The 17426-nt window shown below is 33.2% G+C and overlaps 1 protein-coding gene and 1 long non-coding RNA gene across 2 annotated transcripts; both read right to left on the reverse strand.

The window, feature by feature from the left end:
- Positions 1-3831: 3831 nt before the first annotated feature.
- On the reverse strand, positions 3832-6362 carry ATXR6 (TRITHORAX-RELATED PROTEIN 6). The gene is made up of 6 exons (XM_089721082.1): positions 6012-6362; positions 5767-5847; positions 5434-5663; positions 4639-4739; positions 4325-4537; positions 3832-4091 (listed from the first exon to the last, which is right to left on the reverse strand). Exons 1-6 carry the CDS (start codon positions 6289-6291, stop codon positions 3932-3934), a joined length of 1065 nt encoding a protein of 354 aa, XP_089577208.1. The 5' UTR covers positions 6292-6362; the 3' UTR covers positions 3832-3931.
- Positions 6363-16133: 9771 nt separating this feature from the next.
- On the reverse strand, positions 16134-16941 carry LOC149496200 (uncharacterized). The gene is made up of 2 exons (XR_016321018.1): positions 16789-16941; positions 16134-16533 (listed from the first exon to the last, which is right to left on the reverse strand). It is a non-coding gene; the product is annotated as an uncharacterized LOC149496200 (long non-coding RNA).
- Between the last annotated feature and the right edge of the window lie 485 nt (positions 16942-17426).

Genomic DNA, 17426 nt, shown 5'->3' on the forward strand with positions numbered 1-17426 from the left:
AACTTTTTTTGGCATAAAATATTATGCAAGAATGGTTTGTATATATTAAAAAACATATGTGATTAAGATGTTAATATTGCAGTTTTTTTTATTTTTTTTCTAGTCTAAATTAAAAAATTCTTTGTTTAGGGAAAAAAAATTTTTCATCTTAAATTAATATTAAAAGTATTCTTCACATTATTTTTTATATCTAGAAATAATCGAAATTCATAATAATTTATTAAAAATAATTTGTTTTACAAATAATTTTTTATTAATGCAAATAGAATCTAATTAACTAGAAATAATGTATTGAAAATCACAAAAATTAAGTTTTAAATGGTTAGCTATTTAGGTATATTAAAAATATATAAATATTTTTTCGTAATATTAAAAATATAAATTATAAAATATTGGTATATTTTGGATATTTAGAATGTATCAATAGAATATCTAGATATATTAAAAATTTTGTGAATAAACTACAATAAAAATTGCATACAATTTAAAAGTCCTAATCTTACTTAAATAGAATTATGAAAATTTAATTATAAATTTATATTTCCTTGCTTTTAATCATTAAAATTAATAATAAAAGTATTTAAATTGATTTTGAAAAAATTAATAACTAAGAAATAAAGCATTAATACAAACACTTGGACAAACAAGAAATTTATTGTTTATAAAAAACAATTTAATGATATGTAGTGGTAATAATAAAATATTATTCATCTTTTGTATAAGTAAAGCAGAACTTTTTAAAAAATTGAATTGAAGAGAATAGTTTTGGAGTTATATAAACACATTTAATAAAAATTAAAAGAATATTTTTATTTTTAAGTTAAATAGGAGTTGTTTACTTATACAATAAGTAAGTGGTTTCCATTTTATTTTATCATCTAATGGTTAAAATTTAAATAATAAAATCCAATGGCTATTAGCTATTCTGTATGAATACAGAATAATTAGGATTAAATATTGTAGTTTTGCCTATTATTTATTTTTCCCAATAAGCTTTATTGAGGAGGAAGGTGAATTGAGGATATCAAAATTTTAAACTAAGCTAAAATTTTGAAGAAAAAAAAAACATCTATAAGATCTAGCAATTATTTTCAAATTACTAGGTCATCTTCTAATTACCGTCCAAAAACTCTCCCATAGAACAATTTAGAGCAAAAATATGGTAGATTAAACTCTTCTCATATAATGCTTATAGTTGTGTTCGGTAATAACCTTTTACATACTCTCTCCGTCTCAAAATACTTGTCCCATTGACTTTTATACAAAGTTTAAGAAACACATTAATTATAGTGTCTAGTCATACAAAATATTCATACTTTTTCAAAATTGTCCTCCTTTAAAAAAAAAGGTTATTCCTAAAATTGAAAACCATTTATAACGAGTGGTATAAAGGAAAAGTAAATATCTCTTTAAGTCAAGTAGACAAATATTTTAAAATACCCAAAAATAGAAATAGAAATATGGACAAATATTTTGGGATAGAGGGAGTAGCTTTTTAATGCTAAATACTATTTTTCATATTATTCAGTAATATAATATTTAAATTTAGAAGTTAAGATAATGTTTTATGAGAAGTTAATTATGTAATATTTAACTTTTTAGCATTTTATAAAAAACTATCAAAACAAGTATATCGAGTGATTACAAGGTTAGTAGGTTGAATTGAATAGAGCCATTTATTATACATTGGCAGTTCACCTAATTGCCACAGGTAGTGAATGACAAGGTTACTCATTTCTTTATTTGTATCTCAGGTCAATTTCTGTCTAACCAAGGATCACTTTATTATCTTGTGCCCAAAAAGTTTTCAAAACTGAAACTTTAATTTAGTGAATTAAATTAATTGGGAAACGGATCCAACCCGATTCAGTCACTGAAATTTAAACCAATATAAACCAAATAAATCAAAATTTTTAAGAAACGAAAACTTAACAAAACTAGTTTAATTCAAACGGTTCAATTCAGTTTTTAACTAATTTTGATTTATTTTTAGGATTAATGAGAACCGAATTAAAATGAACAATGTAAATTCAACCATTTTTCTATTAAAAACTAAATCAAACTTGTTCAGTTCGAATTTTACTGAACTATGTTTAACCCTTACAAAGTTTTAATTTATATCATGCCCTTGCATATCATGCTGCTAATGGTAGCCAATCACCGGCTTCTGGAGTGACACTTGGGTTGGAGGGTGTCCTCTGGTTCAGCTGGCTACTTCGAATATTCCTCCTGATCGTTTGAACCTTCCAATTGCTGCTTTTTGGGGTCCCTCGGGCTGGTTGGAATCTCATTCTGATTTGGCTCCCTGAGTGGGACTGTCAGCTCCTCGAGCCCATATTTCTTGTTGATGACGCTGCGGCAGTTGACCGTCTTGGAAATTTACGAATTCTGATCTTTTCACTGTTCGTTCTGCTTATGGTTTAGTATGTCAGGGAGGAGTATGTTTCTGATTCTGTATAGGGGCAAGTTGTGGCGCCTGAAATTTCCACAACGACTTCGTTGCTTTCTCTATTTATGCAAGGGAGAATTAAGACTAATCAGGAACGGTGCCGTCCAGGTTTTACTCTGGATCCTAGCTGTGCATTGTGTGGTGGGCCTCTGGAGTCTCTTGAGCATGTTCTGCGAGATTGCATCTCAGCATCTCAAGTTTGGGAATTAATTTGGGATCATGATTCCATGGCCTCGTTTGTAGGTCTGCATATTAGTGATTGGCTTACTCATGTTCCCTCCTTCACTAGTCCTTTGTTTCCCCTATCTCCTCCCCTTCATGTTCTTTGTTATGGGATTTGGTGGATATGGAAGTGGCGCAATGCTTTTATTTTCCAAAACCATAATCTGCATGTTAATGTTAAGGTGAGGGTGTTGCGTTCTAAGTTGCTGTATAATGCATCTGCTTGGAGTTCTGTCTCTGTGTCATCTCCTACGCCCTCTAAGTCTGTTATTGGAGTTTCTTGGAACCCTCCTCCTGAAGGTTGGGTTAAAGTTAACTCAGATGGTGCTGCTAAAGGAAATCCTAGTTATGGTGGAGGCGGGTGTGTTATTCGTGACTGCCAGGGTCATTGGCAAGCCGGTTTTATGTTGAGGTTGGGTGTTTGTACTTCGATGGAAGTAGAGCTTCATGCTCTTCTTCATGGGCTTCAGCTAGCCTGGGATAAGGGGTTGAGGCGTGTGGTAGCTGAGATGGACTCTCTGGTTTCCAAGCAATTGGTCGGTGACTATAGAAGGGAGAATTGAAGTTGGACAGGCTAGTTCCTCAGTGTCGTGCTCTTTTGCGAAGGGAGTGGGAGGTTATTCTTGTTCATTGCTACAGGGAAGCAAACCAGGTTGCTGATGTTATGGCAAATTTGGCGGTTTTTAATGGTTTGGACAAGACTGTTCTCATCCCCCTAAGGAGATTGCTCAGTTGCTTTCATGGGACATGCAGGGGACTGTGGCCAAGAGTAGCTTTTAGCTGCTCCTAGTTTTCTTTTGGGGTTTTATCCCTTTGTATCTAAAAAAAAAATGGTAGCCAATTCCAAAGCTTTATTGGATTAATATTGTTAAAATTGATTTGCGGAGCCGTAACGAGACTATTCGGCAAAAATGATTTGATTGACGCTAAGGGTTCAATAAAATACCAAGAAAAATCAACACATAACCCTAATATAGTACATCAATCAATTCAATAAATCAATCAATAACGGTATAATTCCATCGATAATTTGAGAATTCGGTAAGTATATAATTAGTCAGCATAAGTCAGTAAATGCAAATTCAGTGTAATTATACCAACGAAATGCCCACCTCTAATTGAATTGAGATAGAAGGGATCTTTCATAATATTTGAACAACTTGAAAAGTTTCTTTCTTCCATGATTATCTTTCTGTTGAGTTGAAGCAATTACAACATTGTATATGATTAGCTTGTTAGTTGCCTAGAAGACAAAGAAACCTAAACAAAATGCTCTGTTGGGTATTCATGTTCATATCCATTATAGTCATAATATAGTCTCTCTCCTTTCTTTATATCTCTATTTGCAATCAACAAAACTCGACATTCTCCATTTACATTGAATCTCACACATTTAAGGTTCTGCTTCTTTTTTCCATCCCTGCAATCACAAGTAAATATTTTGTTCATTAAGACTATTTTGTTCCGCCTAACACATTACCAATCAAATTTTAAGCACAATAGATTGATAAAAAAATGCTCAACCATTTTGAGTGTCAAACATTTGTCAATAGACTAGACAGGAACAAATCGATATTTTGCTGTCAACTGCTAATTTCTTTGGCATTGACTAAGTTGAAGTTAATATAAATTTGATGTTAAGGATGAACTTACAGTGAGAAATTGTTGATTCCGTTAATAAATCGAGCTATGTTTCCGCGTTTATCTGGGCATATCACTAGGCTTTGTGAAGGATTAGCAGCTGAAAGTAATGTCATCATGCTATCCCCATCATCATTTTCCCTATTTTTCAAGTAATCAACGTCTCCAACATATTCTGTTATAATTGTTAAATCTTTTATGGACCTATCCGCCTCTACAGTAAACCTGCAACAATCACAATTGTACTGAGATAAGAATCCAGACTTCTAAAGTCACCTCCAGAAAAACAATAAATAATAGTAATAAATTTTATGTACGGTACATACCCTTCATGAGGATCAAAAACAACCATGAGGGGAGGGCATTCTCCTCTATCCATCATTCTCTTGCACAAATTTAAGGTTTCAATGTCTTCCTTTGGCAAGACCTAAAATGCAATTACAATAAACTTATTTCAAAATCCAATACTAGTCACCAATTGGAAACCCAACCATAACCATGACTATGTTTTAGTTAAAATTTAGAAACTGCAATTCAAAGAGCAAAATCGAGTGCAGACACTATTTAATCCAGTCCAAGCTTTATGAGGAAATAAGAACAGCAAATTTATAACTATGGACCATTAATCACCCTATAGCTGTGGTGTGCACCATGAAAAAACAGAACGAAACTTGTTTAACTAGATGAATCCAATTAACTTCCACATGAATTTTCTAAGACTGATGGGTGTAAATGAATTTCATTTCATAAAATTTGGTGACATTTGTCTGAAATTTCATTTTTCATATTTGGTATAAATGAAAAGGTTCATTTCACTCATTAAAATTAAAATTTATGAAATTTAACAAAACTGAACAAAATTTTATCACTTGTAAATAAATTCTATTCTTAAAATGCAATTATATCAAACAACGGTTTTTGAAAATTAGCTAAAATCTTACTGAAAACTAAACTAACATTTGACCATATGAATAATTCAAGTAATGCCACATTTGAAATGCCCCACCTGCTCTAAAGTTCTAGACAGTAATTCCATTATGTCCAAATGGGCTTTCCAAGAGTATCATATAAGTTACAACCTGGACAAAATCTAGACAATAGCTTATCTATTCAATTTTTACCTGCATCCCCCCCTTTTCGAGAGCAGGGCAATTGGCAGACCTCGGCGCCATTGTTAGCTGGTAAGTGAGTTCATTGCTGAATTCTGTCCCTGAAGCTGTTAAGGCTGTGGCTAATGATCTCATTTGCTCTAATCTCCTTTCAGGATCATCACTTGGATTGAATGGCAATAGCTTCCTTTTCTTTTTTGACATTACTAAGCTACTAGACCGCTTTCGCTTCTTCAAGCTGTCTAAAATATGGTAAATATATTGCAATTAGCATCAACTAGTCAAATTAAAATAAGAGCAATTCTGAAAAAAAAAAAAAAAAAAAAAAGGTACATATATTTTTACCTTGACTTAGCTTCTGAATCGAGGCTGTGGACCTTTGAATGCGAAAAAAATCAATAATTTTGGTTTGAATCAGAGGAAAGGCTGCAACGTAACGCAATAACTAATTTAGAATTGCTTATATTGGCTAAAATTCATTAAGTCAAATTCATACCCATAAATCGACTCTCAGCACATAAATCCCAGAAATTAGTTGATAAGGAATTAAAGAAAATACCCATTAATTTAAATTAAAAAAATGTACATACTTTTGGGTTTCTTTGGATCGGAGCAAGAACGGCAAAACCAAGATCCTTTTGGCACGGAAACGAGAATGGGTCTTAAGCAAAAGAGATGATACCCTCTGTCACACTTATCGCAAAGAAGAAGCTCTGCCGGAGAGTGGCCGGACCCACATTCCTCGCAGCAAACTTCATCGTATTCGGTTGTAGCATATGCATATGGAGAGCGATAGAGAGGATTTGGAGCTTGAGTTCTGCGCCTGAGTGCCATTGTTGTTGTGGTTTTGGTTTTTGTTGACGATGCCATGAATTTGTAGATTAGAGGGAAAGAGAAGGTTAAGGTAAGCTATGCGTTGTTATTTTTTGGCGTGACTGTTTTGGGCATTTTATGTCTGGAGACGACGAAAGAGGCTTTCGCGCGGTACTTTGGTTTCGCGGGAAATTGTTCTTCGCGCCATTGTTTTCATTTGGAGCGAAAATTGCGTGCTGGCAAGTCTATTTTCCCTTATTTCTTATTTACATAAATTTGGTAATAAAAAAAATTTATATTCAAAATAGGTCACTTATACTTTGTTAATTATATATTTGGTTTATTAATTTTATGATTTTTTTATTTAAATATTTAAACTTTATTTGTTATCAATTAAGTATTTCTTTCCTCACGTATTAATTTAGGCATCTCATTCCATGATAAATTTTAGTGAAATGGATTATGTCACTACTTATTTATATTGTTAAGATCACCTTTAATTTATAAGACCATTATTCTTCAAAAAAAAGCATTTCAATAATTAAAAACTTTTCAATTGAGCATATTTGGTTGTGCGATAAATTTAAATAAACAGTCGTATTCAATAAATAATATCAAATTTAAAAATCAATTCGATTCTTTTTTTTACATTTTTTTTAAATTTATTCTCTAATTTTTTTTTCTTTTAAAAAAAAATCAAAATTTGCTGTAGAATTTTCTTTCAATTTTAAAACAGAATAAAAAATTAAAAAATCTTTAAAAAATCATAATAATTTAGAGAAACTAATAAAATTTAAAAATGAAATTAATAGCTAATTTTCAGAAATTTCTGTCAAATACACTTAATTATAAAAATTACTATTCTAAATGGGAAAAAATATGGTACGATCCCTGTGGTTGGTGAAATATAACTAGTCTGTTCCTGTTTTTTTAAAAAATATATCAATTTTCCTCATATTTTGCTTCCGTTACACTATTAGGTTTTTTTGTTCAATTTTTATATTTTTTTCGTTAAACCAATAAAAAATATAGAAGTTAAAAGGGATAATAAAATTATACCAAAAAAATTACAATACAACCTCTATAGTTTAAAAAATACAACATGTTAATCCCTTTATTTTTAAAAATGAAAGAGATATTTTCGTCATTTCATATAGTACTTAATAAAAAAAATGTAAAAATTTGACAGAAGGACCTTGTAATCTGACAGAAGTAAACTATAAGAACGTTTTAATCTATTTTCTAAAAGACACGGGCGGGCTAATTGTATTTCGCAGACCACAAGGATTATACTATACTTTTTCCTTTTAAATTCTTAATTCATAAAAAATAAAACCGGTACACTAAAATAAATAAAAAAAAAGACAAAGTTGAAGGATATTTTTAATTATCCAATATAACTAAGAAGCAATTACTTAATCTTTAAAAAAAAATCTCTCAAAGAAATGATATATTTTTAACAAATTTGCTGCATAAATTAAGAGTTCTAAATAAGTGAATGTTTTTCAGCATTAAGTTATTTATTTAATATTTAATTAAGGGCTAATTTTTAGGTTGTATTGGATTTGACCAAAAATATTATTTAATCCCTATGTTTTTACAAAATCATTATCATCACCTTCTTCTTTTTCTTGTTCTCTTCCTCTCTTATCTTGAATTCGAAACTCAACCTACTCTCAATATAACACTTTAATCCATTGATCAATGTACAAAACGGTCATATTCGGCTTTGAGTCGAAATATTAGTTGAAGAATTGATCTGGATGAAGATTAATAAATAATTTAACAAATAAGGGTTATATTTTTAAAGTGACCATCTAAACAACTTAATAAAAAAAAAAACATTGGTTTAGTTTTAGATTGAAATGCACCAATAGAAGATACCCTTTTCAATTGAGAATTAAATTGTTTACACGGTGATGATTATTCATGTATTAACATTTGCTTGAAGCAATCACGAAAACTAAAGAGTGAAATACAAAAATCCCTATAAATGTTTTTATTCTTGATAAACACCAAGTAGTGATTTGATTTTGTACTTTGTTTGCCCTTTAATTGTAAATTGAGAAAGTCTTGAGTTCACCTATCTCAACAACAATATGTTTCCAATTAAAATGTGCAAATTGCAACATCTGATTCCTTAAGAGACGACCTTGATACATTCACATGATATTACAATAATCTTATATACTTTCGAGTATCGGCTCATGGTTAGTGAAAATATATGGCGTGTTTTATGTGGCGATCAGTTATCCTTCATATATTATTTCTTATAAGCGATTATTCTTACATGTATTAAATTCTTAAGATCATCCTTGAGTTTTGGAGGTTATTGTCATTATTTGAAAATTTTGGGAAACAAGGAATCACTGCCTATGGATACAACAAGAAATTGATAATGATACGCTATTGTATGGTATCATTATGATGATTTAAAAATGGCAAATCCAATAGACAGATTCTCCCTCACAAGTTAGTTTCAGATGCATGCACTAACCCAACTCCCATGTAACATCGCTTCTATTGGAGTGCTTCAAGTTACCAAATTTTTTGCAATTGAGCGATTTTTAATTCACTTATATTCTCCTTCACAAGTTATATTTCAGATGCATGCTCTAGCCCAACTTGCATGGAACATCGCTTCTATTGGGTGCTTCAAGTTATCGAATTTTTTGCATTTGATCAATTTTTAATTTACTTTATTTAACGGGTTTTGGATAGTTCATTGAAGATGTCAAAGGTAATTTTTTAAATGCTACATCAAGATTTTTTAATTGTCAAAAGAATCCTTTGTTAGTAAAAGCTTTTTGGCTCTTCGATAAATGCTTGAAATGGCTCCAAGATAAATCCATGTCCATGGGTGGCATTCCTTTTGTATTAAAATCTATTTCTCTTGACATTTTTCTTTTTTTTTTTTTTTTTGAGCACAAGGGATGGGGGATTCAAACTTTGTTGGGTCCCGGCAATAAGATTACGAGAAAAATAACACAGCGAAAAATAAAAATATGACACAGATATTTACGTGGTTCACCCTTTAACTGTTAGGGCTACGTCCACGGGACAAAAACCGAATAATTCTTCCACTATTAAAAATAGTAGGCTTACAAAGAGAGTAATACAAAATAGTGGCACTCACACAGTGTTTCCCAAATTATCCTCACTGTTCTCTCGACCCGAGTTTTAGAACCCAATTCTAAAACTCAAATTCTCTCAAAAAAAACTCTCTTCGCTCTTTTGGTCTGTGTGTTATGAAGCGTTGTGCCATCTCCTATTTATAGGAGGGATGGACGCGGGATTAGGAGAGGTGGACGCGTTAATTACGCGTCCACCGAAAAACGGATCACCTACCAAGAAGAAAATTCTTATTTCCTTATTTCCATTTTCAACTACGTGTGGGTCCTACCACGTTTTCTTTTTTTTTTTTATTTGTTTCAAATGTGGGTCCCATTGAGTGGGCACCGCACAACAAATCTCCCCCTGCACACTCAAGTGGGGACGTTAGCCATACCAGCTATCTTTCTGCAAGTGACAAGTTTCTCCGTAGATAAAGCTTTAGTCATCACATCAGCGCCATTATCATCAGTGTGAATCTTTTCAATCTGAAATAACTTCATCTCCAGCGCATCGCGTATCCAATGATACCTCACATCAATGTGCTTTGACCTTGAATGAAAGGTCGAATTCTTGCTGAGATGTATCGCGCTTTGACTATCACATAGCAGAATGTACTTCTCTTGTTCTACACCCAATTCTTGTAGGAATTTCTTCATCCATAAGAGTTCTTTGCTAGCTTCTGTAATGGCGATATATTCCGCCTCAGTGGATGAGAGTGCAACGCATTTTTGCAATTTTGATTGCCAAGAAACTGCTGCTCCTGCAAAAGTCATCAGATATCCAGAAGTTGATTTGCGCGAATCAACATCACCACCCATATCTGCATCTGTGTAACCATCTAACACAGGTCTATTATCACCAAAACATAAGCACATTTTGGAAGTGCCCTTAAGATACCTGAGAATCCACTTCACTGCATTCCAGTGTTCTTTACCTGGATTTGAAAGAAATCGGCTAACAACACCAACAGCATGAGCAATATCTGGTCTTGTGCATACCATGGCGTACATCAAGCTGCCAACGGCGGATGCATAAGGAATTTTCTTCAGTTCTTCTTTTTCTTTCTCACTTGAAGGACATTGACTAAGACTTAATTTGAAATGACCTGCAAGCGGAGTAGAAACTAGTTTTGCATTGCTCATATTGAATCTGCTGAGAACTTTCTCGATGTACTTCTCTTGAGACAGCCACAACTTTCTCTTTTTCCTGTCTCTGGAGATCTTCATTCCGAGTATCTGTTTTGCCGATCCCAAATCCTTCATGGCAAAGGATTTTCCAAGTTCCTTTTTCAAGCTCTCAATTTTCTTAGCATCTTGGCCCACAATAAGCATATCATCCACATATAACAAGAGAATAATAAAGTCGCCTTCTATGAACTTTTTCACAAATACACAGTGATCAGAAGTAGTTTTCTCATACCCGTGATTTACCATGAAAGAGTCAAACTTTTTGTACCATTGTCTTGGAGCTTGTTTGAGGCCATACAAGCTTTTCTGCAATTTACACACCAAGTGTTCTTTGCCTTTGACTCTGAACCCTTCTGGTTGCTCCATATAAATTTCCTCCTCTAAGTCACCATGGAGGAAAGCGGTCTTTACATCAAGTTGCTCGATCTCCAAATTCAGGCTAGCTGCTAAACCGAGCACAACTCTGATAGAAGACATCTTGACTACGGGTGAGAAGATTTCTTCAAAGTCAACTCCTTTCTTCTGACCGAATCCCTTCACAACCAGTCTCGCCTTGTACCTTGGCTGTGAGTTGTTCTGTTCAGTCTTCAACCTGAACACCCATTTGTTCTTCAATGCTTTCTTACCTTGAGGCAGTTTCACCAACTCATAAGTCTGGTTCTCATGCAAGGACTCCATCTCATCTTGCATGGCTTTCAGCCACTCATTCTTTTTACAATCTTCCATTGCCTCCTGGTAGTTCTCTGGTTCTCCCCCTTGAGTCAACAAGTCATATTCATTAGGAGAATATCTTTGGGAAGGTATCCTGCCTCTCGCAGATCTTCTCAATTGAGGCAGTTCTTCTATTGGAGCTGGTTCAGCATCATTCTGAACAGGTTCATCATCATCTTCTTCATCATTTTGTGGTTCTATATGAGGTTCTGCATCAAGACTAACAGGAAACTCATTGATAGACTTTGGCTTTTCATTTTTCTCAAAGTCTTCAATGGTTTGGTCTTCCAGGAATACTACATCTCTGCTTCTGATGAGCTTCTTTTCAACTGGATCCCATAATCTGTACCCAAAATCATCATTTCCATAACCCAAGAAGATACACTGTTTTGACTTCGAATCAAGCTTGGATCTTTCATCTTTTGGAACATGAGCAAAAGCCCTGCAGCCAAATATTCTAAGATGATCGTAAGAAATATTTTTCCTTGACCACACCTTTTCTGGAACATCTCCTTTGAGGGAGGTTGAAGGTGACAGGTTGATCAAGTAAACTGCAGTATTCATTGCTTCAGCCCAAAAGGTTTTAGGAAGTTTAGCATGAGAGAGCATGCATCGAACCCTTTCAACAATGGTCCTGTTCATTCTCTCTGCAACTCCATTCTGCTGTGGAGTTTTGGGAACTGTCTTCTGAAGTCTGATGCCGTGTTCTGAGCAATACTTCACAAATGGACCTCTGTACTCACCACCATTATCAGCTCTAACACATTTTAGCTTTCTTCCCGTTTGTCTTTCAACACTGACATGAAAGACTTTAAACATATCCAGCACCTGGTCTTTTGACTTTATTGGGAAAGCCCACACCTTTCTAGAATGGTCATCAATAAAGCTAACATAATATAAGCAGCCACTTAAAGATTTGTCACCCATTGAGCAAACATCAGTGTGTACCAATTCTAGAATACTAGGTTTTCTAGATGGAGAAGGAGATCTTTGAAAGGAAACTCTATGTTGTTTATCAGACAAACAATCAGTGCATATTTTCAGAGGCAAACCTTTCAAAGATAGCATTTTCTTCTTAGTGAGAGTCTTCATTCCTTTCTCACTCAAATGCCCAAGTCGTTTGTGCCATAACTCAGTAGATGAATCTTCAACTGCATTCACTACTCCTGTGCAAACTTTAGCCTGGGTGTAGTAGAGGGAGTTGAACTTTCTTCCTCGACCGAACACCAAGTTGCCTTTGGAAAGCTTCCACGTTCTGTTGACAAACAGATTTGTATAGCCCAATTCATCTAGACAGTGAACTGAGATCAGATTGAAGTTTGCTGTAGGAGTGTATCTCACATCTTCCAACCAGAGATCATATCCAGCATTGGTTTTGATGCATACTGTTCCAATGCCGCAATTTTCCACATATGTGCCATTCAAAGTCTTGACATGGCCATAATCTCCGAGGGTAAGTGATGAGAAATATTCCTTATTTGAAGAAATATGATAAGAACATGCAGAGTCAATAATCCATAAAGATTGTCGACTAGTGGAACACTCACTAAGACCAGCATGAGAAATCAGCGCACTACCATCACCAAGTGCGTCAGCATCAATAGCTACTGAAGCTACCTCCGTATCGTCTTTTTCTTCATCACTTTCTTTGGCTCGTTCCTTCTTCCACTTTCTACAATGCCTTTGGATGTGACCGGGCTTGCCACAATGATAGCAAGTGACACCTTTTCTTGACTTGGATCTTCTCCGTGAATTGTCACGTTTGTCTGGATTTTGGGGGTATCTTGTTCTGCTTCTCCCCCTCCTTTCTGTAACTGTAACGAGTGCATCTGAGTTGCTACTCGTAGCATTCTCCTTACGTCTGGTTTCTTCATTCAGAATGCTTTCCTTGACTGTGGTTAAGGTCAGATTCCCCTCCGACACATTACTGAGCGTAACAGTCAGTGTCTCCCAACTGTCTGGCAAGGAACTCAATAAGAATAGTGCCTGCACCTGGTCGTCAAATACTATCTTTGACGTCGTCAGTTGGTTCACTATTTCTTGAAATTTGCCCAAGTGATCTGAAGCACTTTCGCCATCTTTGTACTTTAGATTTACAAGCTTTTTAATTAAAAAGGCTTTGTTCTGGGCATTCTTCCGCTCGTACATGTCCTCCAACTTCTTCCAAATTGAATAGGCATCTTTCTCATGAGCGATATGATTTATGACGCTCATTTCAACAGACTGCCTAATAGTTGCGACTGCTTTTCTGTTAATTGACTTCCAATCGCTTTCATTTATTGAAGCTGGCCTGACCCCCTTCAACTCAATCGTTTCAAACAGATCTTTACAGCATAGAAGATCTTCCATTAATATCTTCCATACTGCATAGTTTGATGAGTTGAGTCTAACCATTGTGCCTGTTGTTCTGTCGTCCATTTTTAACTTGTGCAGAATATTATCACCAGCAAAACCGTATACGTGAATAGTAGTATACGTGAATAGTGACCGTATAATTGAATAGTAACAGTATACGTAAACAGTACCTGTATGCGTGAATAGTAACTGTATATGTGAATAGTACTATGCGTGAATAGTGCTGGGCTTATTTGAAACGGACTCAGCAACAGTAACGCCAATAGTACTGTTCACCATCAACTTTGATACTATTTTACTATTCATCACTAAGTCGATTCTGCAACGTCTTTTCGAACGGACTGCACTAATGGACTCGGCGTAATTTTCTCGTCGTCGTGGTATATTTATTTTTAAAATATATCCACGGATCCGGTAAACCTTCGGCTCTGATACCACTTGTTGGGTCCCGGCAATAAGATTACGAGAAAAATAACACAGCGAAAAATAAAAATATGACACAGATATTTACGTGGTTCACCCTTTAACTGTTAGGGCTACGTCCACGGGACAAAAACCGAATAATTCTTCCACTATTAAAAATAGTAGGCTTACAAAGAGAGTAATACAAAATAGTGGCACTCACACAGTGTTTCCCAAATTATCCTCACTATTCTCTCGACCCGAGTTTTAGAACCCAATTCTAAAACTCAAATTCTCTCAAAAAAAACTCTCTTCGCTGTTTTGGTCTGTGTGTTATGAAGCGTTGTGCCATCTCCTATTTATAGGAGGGATGGACGCGGGATTAGGAGAGGTGGACGCGTTAATTACGCGTCCACCGAAAAACGGATCACCTACCAAGAAGAAAATTCTTATTTCCTTATTTCCATTTTCAACTACGTGTGGGTCCTACCACGTTTTCTTTTTTTTTTTTTATTTGTTTCAAATGTGGGTCCCATTGAGTGGGCACCGCACAACAAACTTTTGTATTAAAATCTATTTCTCTTGACATTTTTGAGTTTTTTTTTTTTTTTTTGAGTACAAACGATGGGGGATTCGAACTTTTGTATTAAAATCTATTTCTCGACATTTTTGAGTTTTTTTTTTTTTTTTTTTTTTTTTTTGAGTATAAGGGATGAGGATTTGAATCTAAATCTATTGCAGGTCGTATATGTATTTACCACTAGACTATGTTTTAGTGTGCCTTGACATTTTTGAGTTGGTTTGGTTATTTGAGTTGGTTTGGTTATTAATGATTATATTTTGATGGATATTATATTCAATATAATTAATAGATGGGTTAGAAGAGAAATAAAATTAGGAGCTTATAATCTTGTTGGATCTTCCGATAGTCATTTTCGTTTCCAAGAGTGGAGTTTAATCCCTCAAAAAGTTGTCTTATTTTTAAGATTCTCATTAATGTATTGAAGTTTCCTTTTTTTTTTATTTCTTTAAAAGAAAAAATCCGTGAAGATGGTTGGTTGCTTGTAATATTATTGAGCTATCATTTATATTTTAACTAGCTTTTTAGGCCCGCGTGATGCTGCGGATAATTTTTTTTGCAGTAAATTGATTTATATCATAAATAATTTTATACATTTGCATTAAATTTAGAACAATTTATATAGTATGTATTTACATTAAACTTGTGATATTTTACAAAATATTTATGTATTTATATCACATTAAATTATGAAGTAACTAATTATATAAATAGGTAAAAATAAATCCTGGATATATTTATCTCCATAAGTTTCTTTTCCTCTACTTCTTTGCATGTGCTAAAAATAGGAAGCTCATTCTTGACATTGTTATAAAAACAACAGGATGAAGGATGTCTTTCGCTTTCTCTTAGCATCTGCTAAAAATACAATTCTCATTCTTCGTATTATTATATGAATAATATGACGAAGCAATCATACAAATAAAAAATCAAATAGAGAGTAAATACACTTGTTATAAAGGAGGCTCAGAATAAAAATTATCAATAAATGATTAAAATAATTGCAAATAAGGATACGAGCAAATAAGATAAAAATCTCATCATGCATAATTTCTAAGAGTTGCCTCGCCAAGATAAATAATTTATGATAGAATATCATCATAGCTTTTTTAAAGTAATGTTCTGTATATATTTTGGATGAAATCATTGATTTCACTAACAATTAGACAGTAAAAAGCAATTGTATTGAAACTTAATAGTTGCCTGAGAGCAAAGCCTCATTCTCAAATTAATAAAATAATACCTTTGGAATAAAATATAAACACTCATACTTTGCTAACTTGGAGAGCTATTCATTTGCCTGTTTGGATCATGTTATTGTAATAGGAAAAAATGATTGTATGAAAACGCAACAATGGACACAAAAAAAAAAACGCACAAAATAGTAAAATTAATACAAAATAAATAATAGGATGATAAACATGGGAAAAAACAATAATCAATACCAAACCTTCAAATAAGCAATAGCTTTTCGCCTGTGACAAAAAAAATTAGTGAACTTGATTACAAAATTAACACCAGTTTTATCCTATAAAATGTGATCATCCAAATTAAATGAAAACTTCAAAAATTCATATAGTAGGAATCAATGACAAACCTTTAAATTAGTAGTAAATGTGACAAATTAACAAAATTAGCACCACTCTCATGCCATGAAATCTGAACTATCATCCAAATCAAATCAAATCAAAACTCCAAAAAGTCAGCATAGCACAACAATCAAGTAATTGAAGATTCTCAAATGCACAAAAATCTCAAATGCACAAAAATCTCAAGCTTTGCGATCGTCCCTCTCCCACACTACAGTCAAGTAATTGAAGATTGTATTTTCATTAAGACCAGAAAATCAATAATTGCCATGACAACCTCTCTGGGCTCTCAAAATCCTCTTTCCTCCACAATGCAAAGCTCTTCTTCTTAACCAAGTCAAGAAAACAGAGAAAAAGTAACCTGAATAATGAAGAACTAAATATTAAATTTTGCCCACATCTCATATTCAAAATAGATAATTCATCTAAAAGCTGGACTTTACTTTCTCTACTATCAACAACATGTAATTTCTTTAGAAATGAAATCCTACATTCCAAACTTTCTAAATTACCTACCAAAAATAATGATAATTTACAAATAATCAAACACAAATTATGACCTTGATAAATGAAATTCAAAGTAAACAATCAAGAGAGTACACAGTAAATTACTTACCAAGAAAATGCAATTAAAGGCCAAAGACAAAAAGAGAAATTAAAAAGAGAGCAGAAAGAAGCAAAACATTTATGAGATTGAGAGTAAATTGAAGAAAACTTATGTAAAAAAGAGAGAAAACAAATAAACCCAAAAAACCAAAAAGAGAAGAAAAGCAAGAAACAAATAAGAAAGGAAAAAAAAATGAAGACCATCTGTCTCCCTAACTTCATGCATGACTAACATGTGTTTAGCTTTTGACAAATATGTGAAAAAATTAAAACAAAAATAAAAAACACATCAATCAAACTCAAATCCTTTGGGTTCAATAATAACCACAAATACCACTACACCAGAACCCATACATTTGAGTTTTTGTACTACAAAACAATACCATCAAGGGGCGGGCCACTAATGAACGATGCAACTCCCCTCTCTATACACGTGTTATGGACGGTTTAAAAAAATAAAGTAAAAAATTGAAAGAATATATATATATATATAATTTATAGATTCTTGAATGAAATTTCTTTTGTTATGCTATTAAAAAATATTATTAAGATATATTAATAGTAAAAAAATATATAGCCGTAATTTTTAATTATTAGAGTAAAAATTAATAGATAAATATATGTTCCGGAGTATAGATTAAAAATGTT

This window comes from Jatropha curcas, chromosome 5, assembly GCF_041381405.1.
Source record: "Jatropha curcas cultivar XTBG-Jc1 chromosome 5, XTBG_Jcur_1.0, whole genome shotgun sequence".
Classification (NCBI taxonomy): domain Eukaryota; kingdom Viridiplantae; phylum Streptophyta; class Magnoliopsida; order Malpighiales; family Euphorbiaceae; genus Jatropha; species Jatropha curcas.

Bases quoted from the DNA above. Each gene is read 5' to 3' on its own strand.
- ATXR6 (XM_089721082.1), bottom strand. From the start codon at position 6,291: ATGGCATCGTCAACAAAAACCAAAACCACAACAACAATGGCACTCAGG. The intron at 5,848-6,011 runs GTATGTACATTT...GTTACGTTGCAG, and splicing joins CGATCCAAAGAAACCCAAAA to CCTTTCCTCTGATTCAAACC. The intron at 4,092-4,324 runs GTAAGTTCATCC...TTGTGATTGCAG, and splicing joins GGAATCAACAATTTCTCACT to GGATGGAAAAAAGAAGCAGA.